At 43.7% G+C, this 13,764-nt stretch overlaps 1 protein-coding gene across 13 annotated transcripts in view; it reads left to right on the plus strand.

Moving 5' to 3' along the window:
* The window catches only part of LOC137375479 (traf2 and NCK-interacting protein kinase-like), a 302,732-nt gene that overhangs the window by 131,068 nt on the left and 157,900 nt on the right, over positions 1-13,764 (plus strand). For 12 of the 13 annotated variants that reach the window (XM_068042793.1, XM_068042796.1, XM_068042799.1 and 9 more), the window contains one exon: positions 9,811-9,936. In XM_068042793.1, the coding sequence (XP_067898894.1) occupies positions 9,811-9,936 (126 nt within the window). Of the gene's footprint in view, positions 1-2,922; positions 3,051-9,810; positions 9,937-13,764 lie in introns of those variants that run through there. The other variant, XM_068042800.1, reaches the window with a different exon arrangement.

Raw genomic sequence — 13,764 nt, forward strand, 5'->3', positions numbered from 1 at the left:
GTACAAAATGCTCAGCTATTACATATACCACACTTTCCAAGTTTCCTTTTCCCCTTTTAATGACCTAACCCAGGAACATCCTCTGACCCAACCCAAGTGACCATTCCTTAGGTGGGAGTGATGACAGCTGACCACAGGCGGACGGTGCATCTTTGGAGGGACAGCACAGCTGAAAGTGCTCCTCTTCTTTCCCAGTGACCTTGCTCATCCCCTTTCTGATAGCAAGCACTGGATCGTGCTCTGGAATAGGAACAAGGTGTACTTTTCCTACCATTGCCCCAACTTCCCTTTTCCCAAGACCATTGAGATAAACTGCAGCATCCTTGGGGCTGAGATTAGATAAACTGGGAGTAACACATCCATTTCCTGTAGCTCATTTACAAAGCAGTACCTAGGAACAGGAGGAGGCCATTCAGCCCCCTGCTATTCCACCATTTACTTACATCATGGCTGATTTGTACTGCAACGCAGTCATATCCTTGTAATACCCTAATAAAAATCTATTGATCTCAGTCATGAAATGTCTTAATAACATCCAAGATCCACAGCCCTTTGGGGTGTAGAGTGAGTTCCAGATTTACATTACTGTTTGAAAAGAGAAAAAAGACCTATTCTTTGTGGGACGAAGTACTTCCTAATGTTTACCCCTGAACAGCTTGGGTCCAATTTTACGATTGTGCTCACTTCTTTTAAACTCCTCCCTTCAAAGGAAATAGGGTAAATAGAGATAAATATTCAATCCCTTTATCATTTTAAACGCCTTGATTCGATCACCTCTCAACCTCTCTCAATTCAAGGGGATGCAAACCTAGTCTATGTAACGTGTCCTTGTAATTTAACCCTTTAAGCCCCGATTTCATTCTGGTAAATCTGGCCAGTATATCCTTTCTGAGGTGCAGTGGCCAGACTGAAGACAGGTACTCCAGATAGGCTCTGGACAACTGAAGCATCTCACTCTTGAATTTCAACAATTGAAATGAAAGATAACACTTGATTTGCCTTTTTGATTATTTTCTGTACCTGTGCACTAGTTTTTAGTGATTTGTGTACATGGGCTCCCAAATCCCCTTACGTCTTCACAGTTCCCAGTTTCTCACCATTAAGAAAGTATTCCGATTTATCCTTCTCCAATCTAAAGTGGATGACCTCACTCTACCCAACATTTCTGTTGCATAGAATAGGCTTTCACTCTCTGAAGTTTAGAAGAATGAGAGGTGATCCCATTGAAACAAGTAAGATTTTGAGACAGTTTGATAGGGTAGATGCTGAGAGAGGCTGTTTTCCCCTGGCTGGAGAGTCAAGGATGAGGGGGTCTCAGGATAGGGGATCGGCCATTTTGGACCGAGATGAGGATAAATTTCTTCACTCGGAGGGTTGTGAATCTTTGGAATTCTGTATCCCAGAGAGCTGTGGATGCTCAGTCGTTGAGTCTGTTCAAGAATGCGATCAAATAGATTTTTGAATACGAAGGGAATCGAGGGATATTGGGAGTGGTCACGAAAGTGGAGTTGAGATAGAATTATTGAAAGGTGGGGAAAGTTTGAGGGTCCACGTGCCGACTTTTCCTATTTCTTATGTTCTCAATAGTTTTGCCCACACACCAGATCTGTATATCCCATTGTAACTTCCTGTTCTCACAACTTACAGTGCCTTCTAAATTAGTGAGTAGAGCAAGGGCTGTCATCATTTTTAAATATAGTTACCTACCAGCATTCTACATGATTCTGTGATCGAAGTCCTGCCAGAGAAGGTTTTATTATAGAAAGGCTTCTTTCTTTACATAGATCATATCATGTCCATATGCAGCAAGACCTGGATAACATCCAGGCTTGGGGTGATAAGTGCAAGTAACATTCGCACCAGACAATGAAACAAGAGAGAATCTAACCATCTCCCCTTGATGTTCAATGGCATTACGATCATTTAAACCCCCACTAACAACCACCTGGGGGACACCAATGACCAGAAACTGAACTGGACCAGCCACATATATACCGTGGCTACAGGAGAAGGTCAGAGACTGGGAATTCTGCGGCAAGTAACTCGCCTCCTTTTTTGTTGTTCATCATGGGTGTCGCTGGCTAGGCCTCCATTTATTGCCCATCCCTAATCGCCCTTGAGAAGGTGGTGGTGAGCTGCCTTCTTGAACCGCTGCAGTCCATTTGGGGTAGGTACACCCAGAGTGCTGTGAGGAAGGGAGTTCCAGGATTTTGACCCAGCGACAGTAAAGGAACGGCGATGTAGTTCCAAGTCAGGATGGTGTGTGACTTGGAGGGGAACTTGCAAGTGGTGGTGTTCCCATGTGACTACTGCCCTTGTCCTTCTGGTTGGTAGAGGTCGCAGGTGAATTGGTGCAGTGCATCTTGTACACACTGCTGCCACTTTGCATCGGTGTTGGAGGGAGTGAATGTTTATGGATGGGTTGCCAATCAAGCGGGCTTTGTCCTGGATGGTGTCGAGCTTCTTGAGTGTTGTTGGAGCTGCACCCATCCAGGCAAGTGGAGAGTATTCCATCACGCTCCTGACTTGTGCCTTGTAGATGGTGGACAGGCTTTGGGGAGTCAGGAGGTGAGTTACTCGCTGCTGGATTCCTAGCCTCTGACCTACTCTTGTAGCCATGATGTTTATATGGCTGCTGCAGTTCAGTTTCTAGTCAATGGTAAGCCCCAGGATGTTGATAGCAGGGGATTCAGCGATGGTAATGTCAAGGGGAGATGGTTAGATTCTCTGTTGTTGGGGCTGAACATTGTCTAGCACTTGTGTGGTGTGAATGTTACTTGCCACTTATCAACCCAAGCCTGGATATTGTCCAGGTCTTGCTGCATTTCTACACAGACTGCTTCGGTATCTGAGGAGTTGCGAATGGTGCTGAACATTGTGCAATCATCAGCGAACATCCCCACTTCTGACCTTATGATTGAAGGAAGGTCATTGATGAAGCAGCTGAAGATGGTTGGGCCTAGGACACTACCCTGAGGAACTCCTGCAGTGATGACTTGGAGCTGAGATGATTGACCTCTAACAACCACAACCATCTTTCTTTGCGCTAGGTATGACTTCAACCAGTGGAGAGTTTTCCCCCTTATTCCAATTGACTCCAGTTTTGGTAGGGCTCCTTGATGCCATGCTCGGTCAAATGATGCCTTGATGTCAAGGGCAGTCACTGTCACCTCACCTCCTGTCTCCGCCTGTCCACCATCTACATGGCATTAGTCAGAATTGTGATGGAATACTTTCCACTTGCCTGAATAGATGCAGCTCCAACAATACTCAAGAAACTCGACACCATCCAGGACAAAGCAGCCTGCTTGATTGGCACCCCATCCACCACCTTCAACATTCATTCCCTCCACCACTGACATACATGGCAGCAGTGTGTGCACTGCAGCAACTCACCAAGACTCCTTCAACAGCACCTTCCAAATTCCCCGGGAAGGACTAGGGCAGAAAATACATGGGAACTCCACCACCTGCTGGTTCCCCTCTAAGCCATACACCATCCTGACTTGGAACTATATCGCCGTTCCTTCACTGTCACTGGATCAAAATCCTCGAACTCCCTTCCTAACAACACTGTTGGTGTACCTACACCAGATGGACAGCAGCGGTTCAAGAAGGCAGCTCACCACCACCTTCTTGAGGGCAATTGGGGATGGGCAATAAATGCTGGCCTGGCCAGTGACTCTCACATCCCCCGGACAAATAAATAAAAATCATAGAATTACTTACACTCATACAGCAAAGAAGGAGGCATCAGCTGCTGGTGCCTGTGCCGACTCTTTGAAAGAGCTATCTAATTAGTCTCAGTCCCCTGCTCTTTCCCCAGAGACCTATTAAAAAGGCTCCTTTTCAAATATTTATCCAATTCCCTTTTGAAAGTTACTATTGAACCTGCTTCTACTGCCCTTTCGGGCAGCGAGTTCCAGATCACAACTCACTGTGTTAAAAAACAATAAATTCTCCTTATCTCCTTCCTGCTTCTTTTGCCAAGTTACTGGATGCTTCTGATTCTCAGAGTAGGAATACATTCTTACTGCCATCATAAGAGAGTTAAGGGAAAATGTGAGACTTTAACAGGAAGCTGAGTCAGGTGAGACAGGAGGAACAGGATGTCTGGTTGTTTGAAGGAAGGAAATGGGTTTTCTGCTGCAACACCTTCATAAGTAAACTTTCTTATACATGCAGTCAAGGAATCCATACTTAACCATTTTGAAACCAAACTGGTTCCAAATCGAATCATAGACAAGTACATCACAGAAGGGGGCCATTCAGCCCATCATGTCATCGCCAGCTCTTTCAAAGAGCAATCCCGTTAGTCTCACTTCCCTACTCTCTTCCCATATTCCTGCAGTTCTTTTCTCCTTCAAGTATTTATCCAATTCCCTTTTGAAGGCTATCATTGAATCTGGATCCACCGTCCTGTCAACAAGCAAATTCCAAATCCTCACCACTCGTTGTGTAATAAGGATTTTTCTCAAGTTGCCTCTTGTTACATACAAACATACATACGAATTAGGAGCAGGGGTAGGCCATTCGGCCCCTCGAGCCTGCTCCACAATCTGATAAGATCATGGCTGATCTGATTGTGGCCTCCACTCTACTTTCCTGTCTACCCTGTATAACGTTTGACTCCCTTTTCAATCAAGAAACTATCTAAATAGGCCTTAAAAAATATTCATTGACCCTGCCTCCACTGCTGTCTGGGGAAAAGAGTTCCACAGAATAACGACCCTCAGAGAAAAAGTTTCTCTTATCTCTGTCTTGAAAGGGAGACCCCTTATTTTAAAAATGTGTCCACTGGTTCTTGTCTCTCTCATAAGGGGAAACATCCTCTCAGCATCCACCCTGTCAAGTCCCCTCAAGATTTTATATGTTTCAATAAGACCACCTCTCATTTTTCTGAACTCCAATGGATACAGACCCAACCTGTCCAACGTTTCCTCATAAGGTAAAATTTCATCCCAGAAATCAGTCGAGTGAACCTTCTCTAAACTGCTAATGCAATTATATCCTTTCTTAAGTAAGGAGACAAAAACTGTACACAGTTCACCAGATGTGGTCTTACCAAGGTCATGCACAGCTTCCCTACCTTTTATACTCGATTCCCCTTGCAATAAACGACAACATTCCATTTGCCTTCCTAATCATTTGCTGTAACTGCACACTAACTTCTTGTGAATTATGTACCAGGACACCCAGATCCCTCTGTATTGCAAGTTCTGCAGTCTCTCTCCATTTAAATAATATGCTGCTTTCTATGCTTCCAATCAAAGTGGGCAAGTTCACATTTTTCCACATTATACTCCATCTGCCACATTTTTGCCCACTCGCTCAACCGATCTAGATTCCTTTGCTAACTTCTTATATTCTCCTCACAACTATCTCTCTTACCTATCTTTATGTCATCAGCAAATCTAGCAGCCATTAACTCGGTGATGTCATCCAAGTCATTGATATAGATTGTAAATAGTTGAGGCCCCAGTACTGATCCCTGTGGCACTCCACTAGTCGCACCCTGTCAACCCAAAAATGCCCCATTTATCCCTACTCTCTGCTTCCTGTTAGCTAACCAATCCATGCTAATATGTTACCCCCTACACCATGTGTTCTTATTTTGTGTAGTAACCTTTGATGTGGCACCTTATCAAATGCTTTTTAGAAATCCAACTACAGGTTCCCCTTTATCCATGTTGCTTGTTACCCCCTCAAAGAACTCCAGTAAATTAGTCAAACATGATTTTCCGTTTCACAAAACCATGTTGACTCTGTCTGTCTGATTTCATTAAGATTTTATAAGTGTCCTGCTCTAACTTCCTTTAATAATAGATTCTAATATTTTCCCTATGACAGATGTTGGACTAACTGGCCTGTAGTTTCCTGCTTTCTGTCTCCCTCTTTTCTTGAACAGAGGAGTTACATTCGCTATTTTCCAATCTGATGAGACCTTTCCAGAATCTAGGGAATTTTGGAAAATTACAACCAATGCATCTACTATCTCAGGAGCCACGTCTTTTAGGACCCTAGGATGCAAGCCATCAGGTTCTGGGGACTTGTCCGTCTTTAGTTCGAATAGTTTTCTCATACCCTTTCCCTGGTGATTGTAATTGTTTTAAGTTCCTCCCTCCCTTTCACCACTTGATTTACAAGTATTCCTGGGATGTTACTTATTTCTTCCACAGTGAAGACAGACACAAAATATCTGTTCAACTCTTCTTATTTCCTTATTTCCCATTATTAATTCCCCAGACCCACTCTAGAGGGCCCACTCTCCCTTTTGTTCCACTTTTCCTTTTTAAATACTTGTAGAAATTCTTACTATTTGCTTTATATTTCTAGCTTGCTTTCTCTCATACTTTTTTTTTTGGTCATTCTTTGCTGGTTTTTAAATTCTGTCCAATCTTCTGACCTACCACTAATCTTTGCAGAATTGTAAGCTTTTTCTTTCAGTTTGATACTTTCTTTAACTTCCTTAGCCACAGATGGTGCATCCTTCTCTTAGAGTCTTTCTCACTGCACTGTATCTTTTCTGAGTGTTATGAAATATCTCCTTAAGTGTCTGCCACTGCATCTCTACTGTCATACCCCTTAACCTAATTTTCAAGTTCACCTTAGCCAGCTCAGTTTTCATACCATTATAATTGCCTTTATTTAAGTTTAAAATGCTAGTCTTAGACCCACTCAAACTGAATGTGAAATTCAATCATGATCTAATCACTGCTACCTAGAGGCTCCCTGACTATGAGGTCATTAATTAATCCTGCCTCATTGCACACTACAAGGTCTAGAATAACCTGTTCTCTGGTTGGTTCTAGAAAGTGCTGCTCTAAGAAATTGTCCCAGAAATGCACTATGAACTCATCTTCTAGGCTACCTTTGCCGATCTGATTCATCCAATCTGTGTTTCGATTAAAATCACCCATGGTTATTGCCGTACCTTTCTTACAAGCCCCCATTATTTCTTCCTCTTTTTACATTAAATCTGTGCCCTTTGGTTATCGACCTTCAGCCACTGGAAACAGATTCCCTTTCTTTACTCAATCAAAACCCTTCATGATTTTGAACAACTCTATCAAATCTCCTTTTAGCCTTCTCTGCTCTAAGAACAACTCCAGCTTGCCTAGTCTGTTCACCTAACTGGAATCCTTCATCCCTGGAACCACTCTCGTAATTCAAAACAAATTTATTCATTGACACGATGTGGGTGTCGCTGGCAAGGCCAGCACTTATTGCCCATCACTAATTTCCCTTGGGAAGATGGTGGTGAGCTGCTGCCTTGAACCAGTGCATTCCTTTGTAGCGGTATTGATATAACTGAGTGCCTTGCTCGAGCATTTCAGAGCAGTCAACCGCACTACTGTGGATCTGGAGTCCCTCATAGGCCAGACCAGGTAAGGACAGCAAATTTCCTTCCCTTAAAGACATTAGAGAACCTGATGGGTTTTTATGACGATCTGTAGTTTCACCATTCCAGCTTTATTTAATTAATTGAATTTAAATTTCCCAGCTGCCGTGGTTGGATTTGAACTCCTGCCCCTTGGATCAGGAGTCCAGGCCTCTGAATTACGACAACACAAAAGCAAAATACTGCTGATTATGGAATCTGAAAAACGGAAAATGCTGGAAATACTCAGCAGGTCTGGCAGCATCTGTGGAGAGAGAAACAGAGTTCATGTTTTATTGGAAATGGATTACTACTCCAGTAACATAACCACTATGCTACCTTACTCTTCTGCACTTTCTCCAAAGCCTTCAAGTCCTTCCTAAAGTCTGGTGCACAGAATTAGACACAGCACTCCATTTGGTACAAACAAGTGTTTTACATAGGTTTGTTAAATCTGTTTCTCTCTCCACAGATGCTGCCAGACCTGCTGAGTGTTTCCAGCATTTTTCATACCAGAAATGTTGGGGAACACAGGGCTCAGTGAGAGACAGGAACTGAAAGAAATCAGTATTAGTAGAGAAATGGTGTTGGGGAAATTGATGGGATTGAAGGCCGATAAATCCCCAGAGCCTGATGGTCTGCATCCCAGAGCACTTAAGGAAATGGCCCTCGAAATAGTGGATGCATTGGTGGTCATCTTCCAAGATTCTATAAACTCTGGAACAGTTCCTACAGATTGGAGGGTAGCTAATGTAACCCCACTATTTAAAAAGGGAGATAGAGAGAAAGCAGGGAATTATAGACCAGTCAGCCTGATGTTGGTAGTGGGGAAAATTCTAGAATCCATTTTCAAAGATTTTATAACAGAGCACTTAGAGAACAGTGGTAGAATCAGACAGAGTCAGCATGGATTTACGAAAGGGAAATCATGCTTGACGAATCTACTAGAATTCTTTGAGGATGTAACCAGTAGAGTTTATAAGGGGGAACCAGTGGATGTGGTTTTATTTGGACTTTCATAAGGCTTTCGACAAAGTCCCACATAAGAGGTTAGCATGTAAAATTAAAGCGCATGGGATTGGGGGAAGTGTATTGCGATGGATAGAAAATTGGTTGGCGGACAGGAAACAAAGGGTAGGGATAAATGGGTCTTTTTCTGAATGGCAGGCAGTGACGAGTGGAGTAGCGCAGGGATTGGTGCTAGGATCCCAGCTAGTCACAATATATATTCATGATTTAGATGAGGGAACTAAATGTAATATCTCCAAATTTGCAGATGACACAAAACTGGGTGGGAGGGTGAGTTGTGAGGATGATGCAGAGAGGCTTCAGGGTGATTTGGACAAGTTGAGTGAGTGGGCAAATGCATGGCAGATGCTGTATAATGTGGATAAATGTGACGTTATCCACTTTGGAAGCAAAAACAGGAAGTCAGGTTATTATCTGAACGGCTGTAAACTGAGAGGGGAATATGCAACGAGACCTGGGTGTTCTCATACACCAGTCACTGAAGGTAAGCATGCAGGTGCAACAGGCGGTGAAAAAGGGAAATGGTATGTTGGCCTTCGTAGCGAGAGGATTTGAGTACAGAAGCAGGGATGTCTTGCTGCAATTATACAGGGCCTTGGTGAGGCCACACCTGGAATATTGTGTTCCGTTTTGGTTTCCTTATCTGAGGAAGGAAGTTCTTGCTATAGAGGGAGTGCAGCGAACGTTTACCAGACTGATTCCTGGGATGGCGGGAATGACTTATGAGGAGAGATTGAGTCGGTTAGGATTATATTTGCTGGAGTTCAGAAGAGTGAGGGGGGATCTCATAGAAACCTATAAAATTCTAACAGGACTTGACAGGGTAGATGCAGGAAGGATGTTCCCGATGGTGGGTGAGTACAAAACCAGGGGTCATAGTCTAAGGATGCGAGGTAAACCTTTCAGGACTGAGATGAGGAGAAATTTCTTCACCCGGAGAGTGGTGAGCCTGTGGGATTCGCTACCACAGAAAGCAGTTGAGGCCCAAACTTTGTATGTTTTCAGGAAGGAGTTAGATATAGCTCTTGGGTCTAAAGGGATCAACGGGTATGGGACGAAAGCGGGAACAGGTTACTGAGTTGGATGATCAGCCATGATCATAATGAATGGTGGAGCAGGCTCGAAGGGCCGAATGGCCTACTCCTGCTCCTATTGTCTATGTTTCTATTTTTCTATGCTGTGTCTTTCTAGCACTTACTGTTTTTATCCTTGGGTTTTGTGCTTTAATGCCTCTGATTTTGAAGCTTATGATCCCATTTGCTTTATTAGCTGCTTTGTTAGCCTGTCCCACCACCAATCATAGATTGTTTATGTTGAGTTATCCTGAACTGAGTGTGCTAATCCTCAGCTGGTTCTTCAAATAGCCAACTCTTTTCAAAGATGTTCATTTCTTTTCACAGGATGAAGAGGAAGAGATCAAACAGGAAATTAATATGCTCAAGAAGTATTCCCACCATCGGAACATCGCCACCTATTACGGAGCCTTCATTAAAAAGAATCCCCCTGGAGTTGATGACCAACTTTGGGTAAACTGCTTATTTTATTACCAGATGAGCCTCGGTCCAATTACGTTGACGTAAGTTCACTTGTGCAACCCAAATTTACATGGAGCCATTTATGGAGAGCTGGTATCCAATGACTCAAGCTCATTAAGGCCACTTTGGGCCTCTCCTCCTCTGAAGGTGTCGTCCCTGCTGGGATGTATTTCTAGAGTTACTGGTTGCCTCCAAACCCCCCAGCAGTTGGTGCCAGTGACCTCAATCTTCACCAAGAGAGTCTTGCCTGAGATCGTTGTTGTTTTTCGTTCTGAACAAAGAGATTATAGGTAATTTGATAAAAGGCGGTTAAAATTTGGAAGAGCTGGGACTGAGTAAAGACTATTTCCAGCGATTGAGGGAACTAGAATGAGCAGACCTAGACAGACGCAGAGGAATGATGTCAAACTTGTATCGAACCTTGGAATACTGTGTACGGTTCTGGTCACCATATTAGAGAAAAGACTGGAAAAGGTGCAAAAAAAAAGTTACCAGAATAATATCAGAACTGAGGGGTTATACCTGTCAGGAAAGAGTGAGCAGGCTGGTGCTGTTTTCTCTGGAAAACAGAAGGCTGAAGGCTGACCTGATGGAGGTTTATCAGATTATGAAAGGAATTGATGAGGTCGACATAGAGATGTTTCCACTTCTGTGAGAACAAAACTAGAGAGCTTAAGTGTAAGATATCTTGTCACTAATAAATCCAATAGGGAATTCAGGAGAAACCTCTTTACCCAGAGAGTGGTGAGAATGTGGCAGTCACTACTTCAATGAGTGGTTAAAGTGAACAGCATCGATGCATTTAAGGGGAAGCTGGATAAACACAAGGGAGAAAGGAGTAAAAGAATATGTGATAGGGTGAGATGAAGAGGAATGGGAGGAGGCTCGTGTGGAGCATAAACACTGGTATCGACTTGCTGGGCCCCACGTCCCTGTCCCCCGAACTGTTTCTGTGCTGCAATTACTTTGTGATATGAGATTAAATACTAGGACAGAGAGCAAGAAGAAACCTTTTTCACACAGAGGGTTATGAAAGAAGGAACTTGCATTTCTATAGTGCCTTTCTTGACCTCAGGATATTTTAAAGTGCTTTACAGCCAATGATGCACTTCTGAAAGGTAGTGGCGGGATTTCTCTTTTCAAAGCTCCTATTCTGAGCTTGTCGCTTGTCTTTTTGACAGCTGAAGTTGAAATAGTTTACGCATCCTCGTTCTCATTGTTGCTTCAATTTCAGGAGAGCCCAGCTCAGTAAAAGCCACCTCCATTTTTTAAAAAAAACATTTTGATGAGGTTCTGCAACAATAAATTGCATTTATATGGCACCCTTAATGGAGTAAAACATCCCAAAGTGCTTCACAGGAGCAGTTATCAAGCAAAATTTGACATCGAGCCGCATAAGGAGATATTAGGGCAGGTGATCGAAAGTTAGAATGAAGAGATAGATTTTAAGGAGCGTCTTAAAGGAGGCGAGGAAACGAAGATGAGAATTTTAAAATTGAAGCATTGCTTTACCGGGAGTCAATGTAGGTCAGCGAACACAAGGGCCTGATGGGTGAAACAGCCTTCCGATGGGAATTAGGATCAGGGCAGCAGAGTTTTGGATGACCACAAGTTTTTGTAGGGTAGAATGTGGGACGCCATCCAGGAGAGAATTGGAATCGTCCAGTCCAGAGGGATTCACGAGAGCATAAATCAGACATCAATTGACGCTGGGCTATGGTAAAGAGATAATGGGACAGATGCCCAAAAGAGAAAGGTGTTAAGGGTGTCTTCAAGGAGGACAGAGAAGTAACACTGAAACATTGTTGATTTTGATGTCTAGCCTGCTCTGAAATTGTAAGCATTTCATTTGCATCATTGGGAAACCAGATAGTGAAGAAGTGACAGGAGTTGAGGAGCAATCAAGCTATGTGTCACAGCTTGGGATCCAGAACCAGCTGAGTAGTTTAATTAACCAGAATACCTGATGACTGCGGCAGTCCTTGTGGAGGAGGAGGTCAGGTGAAAGAGGGGGAGAAATGTATGTGTGGGAGACAATAAAACTGCATGAGTGGGAGACATCTAGAAATTAGAAGGCTGAATAATGCATGACAGAAGAGCAGAGTTGTAGCAGTAAGAGAGATCAGAAACTCTGAAAAGTGGCTGCAGCATTAAAGGGACACTCTCATCATGCAAGATGTTTCGGTAGTGACAGTTGGCAATGTGCCATTCTTAATCACCAGGGCATCTCATGGTGATGCTCTTCAACATGGTTCGTCTGCTCTGGAACCAAAGGTTTGTCAAACACACATTCCCCTTTGAAGAGTTAGCTGGAAGTGACACATCCAGTCCCATTGTGAGCAGTGGTTAATCTGCAGTTTACGAAGGGATAGCAGAACCAGGGAATTAGTCAACATGCTCTGTCTACCTCGGACATGTGAAGCTCCAGGTGAATAAGCTGCATGTTTCACCCACTATCAACATCCTAGGGGGTCACCATTCACCGGAAACTGAACTGGACCAGCCACCTAAACACTGACTACAACAGCAGGTCAGAGACTGGGAATTCTGTGGCAAGTAACCCACCTCCTGTCTCTCCAAAGCCTGTCCACCATCTACAAGGCACAAGTCAGGAGTGTGATGGAATACTCTCCACTTGCCTGAATGGGTGCAGCTCCAACAACACTCAAGAAGCTCGACACCATCCAGGACAAAGCAGCCCGCTTGATTGTCACCCCATCCACAAACATTCACTCCCTCCACCACCGACACACAGTGGCAGCAGTGTGTACCATCTACAAGATGCACTGCAGCAATGCACCAAGGCTCCTTAGACAGCACCTTTCAAACCTGCGACTTCTTCCACCGAGAAGGACAAGGGCAGCAGACACACCTTGTTGGAGAAAATCCAGTTAAAACCCAATGATTCAACAAATTCTCCGGACTCAGACTTTGAGAATAAACAGACTTTATTCATGATATCATGGAGAACACACCTTACCTAAAAGCGGTCCAGTGTTACTCTCTAGAACAAAGGAAATCCACAACGGATATACAGTTATTCAGCCCATCCCGGCTGGACACAATCCAATCAGAATGGTTATTGATTACATACATTACACTTAGTACCAATTAAATCACTGATTAGGCATCATGTGGCGACCTGATCAGCTTATGCCGGCCCTGATCATCAATTGATGAGCTCAGGTCCCATCCATTGTCCTGAAGTCTCCCAATTGTCACTTTAAATGGGCCTGCATTCCTGAAGGTGCCGGGCAGTCTGCAGATTCACTGATAAGAGGGGTCCCCTCTCGTTATCTGTGTTATGCTGTACCAAGCTCCAACTGTGAGCTCACTAAATCTGTCCCACAGTGCCTCGGGCTAAAACTCCATTTTGTATCAATATGTGGCTATACTTTCAACTCATATAAGAGAGAATATGTGTATACGTTCTCACTAGGATTATATTAATCTACTTACAAAATAATAGGTATAGAAGCAAAACTCAGCAAAATTGCTCCCACACACCTGCAAGTTCCCCTCCAAGTCACACACCATCCTGACTTGGAACTATATCGCCGTTCCTTCACTGTCAGTGGGTCAAAATCCTGGAACTCCCTTCCTAACAGCACTGTGGGTCTACCTAACCCACATGGACTGCAGCAGGTCAAGAAAGCAGCTCACCACCACCTTCTCATGGGCAATTAGGGATGGGCAATAAATTCTATCAAGCCAGCGATGCCCACATCCCATGAAGGAATAATTTAAAAAGTTGCATAAGGAAGGGTGGGTGTGAGGAAGGTGGTAGGGGATTAGGGGGGCAAGTCAAAGTCAATTCCA

This window comes from Heterodontus francisci, chromosome 11, assembly GCF_036365525.1.
Source record: "Heterodontus francisci isolate sHetFra1 chromosome 11, sHetFra1.hap1, whole genome shotgun sequence".
Taxonomy (NCBI): Eukaryota; Metazoa; Chordata; class Chondrichthyes; order Heterodontiformes; family Heterodontidae; genus Heterodontus; species Heterodontus francisci.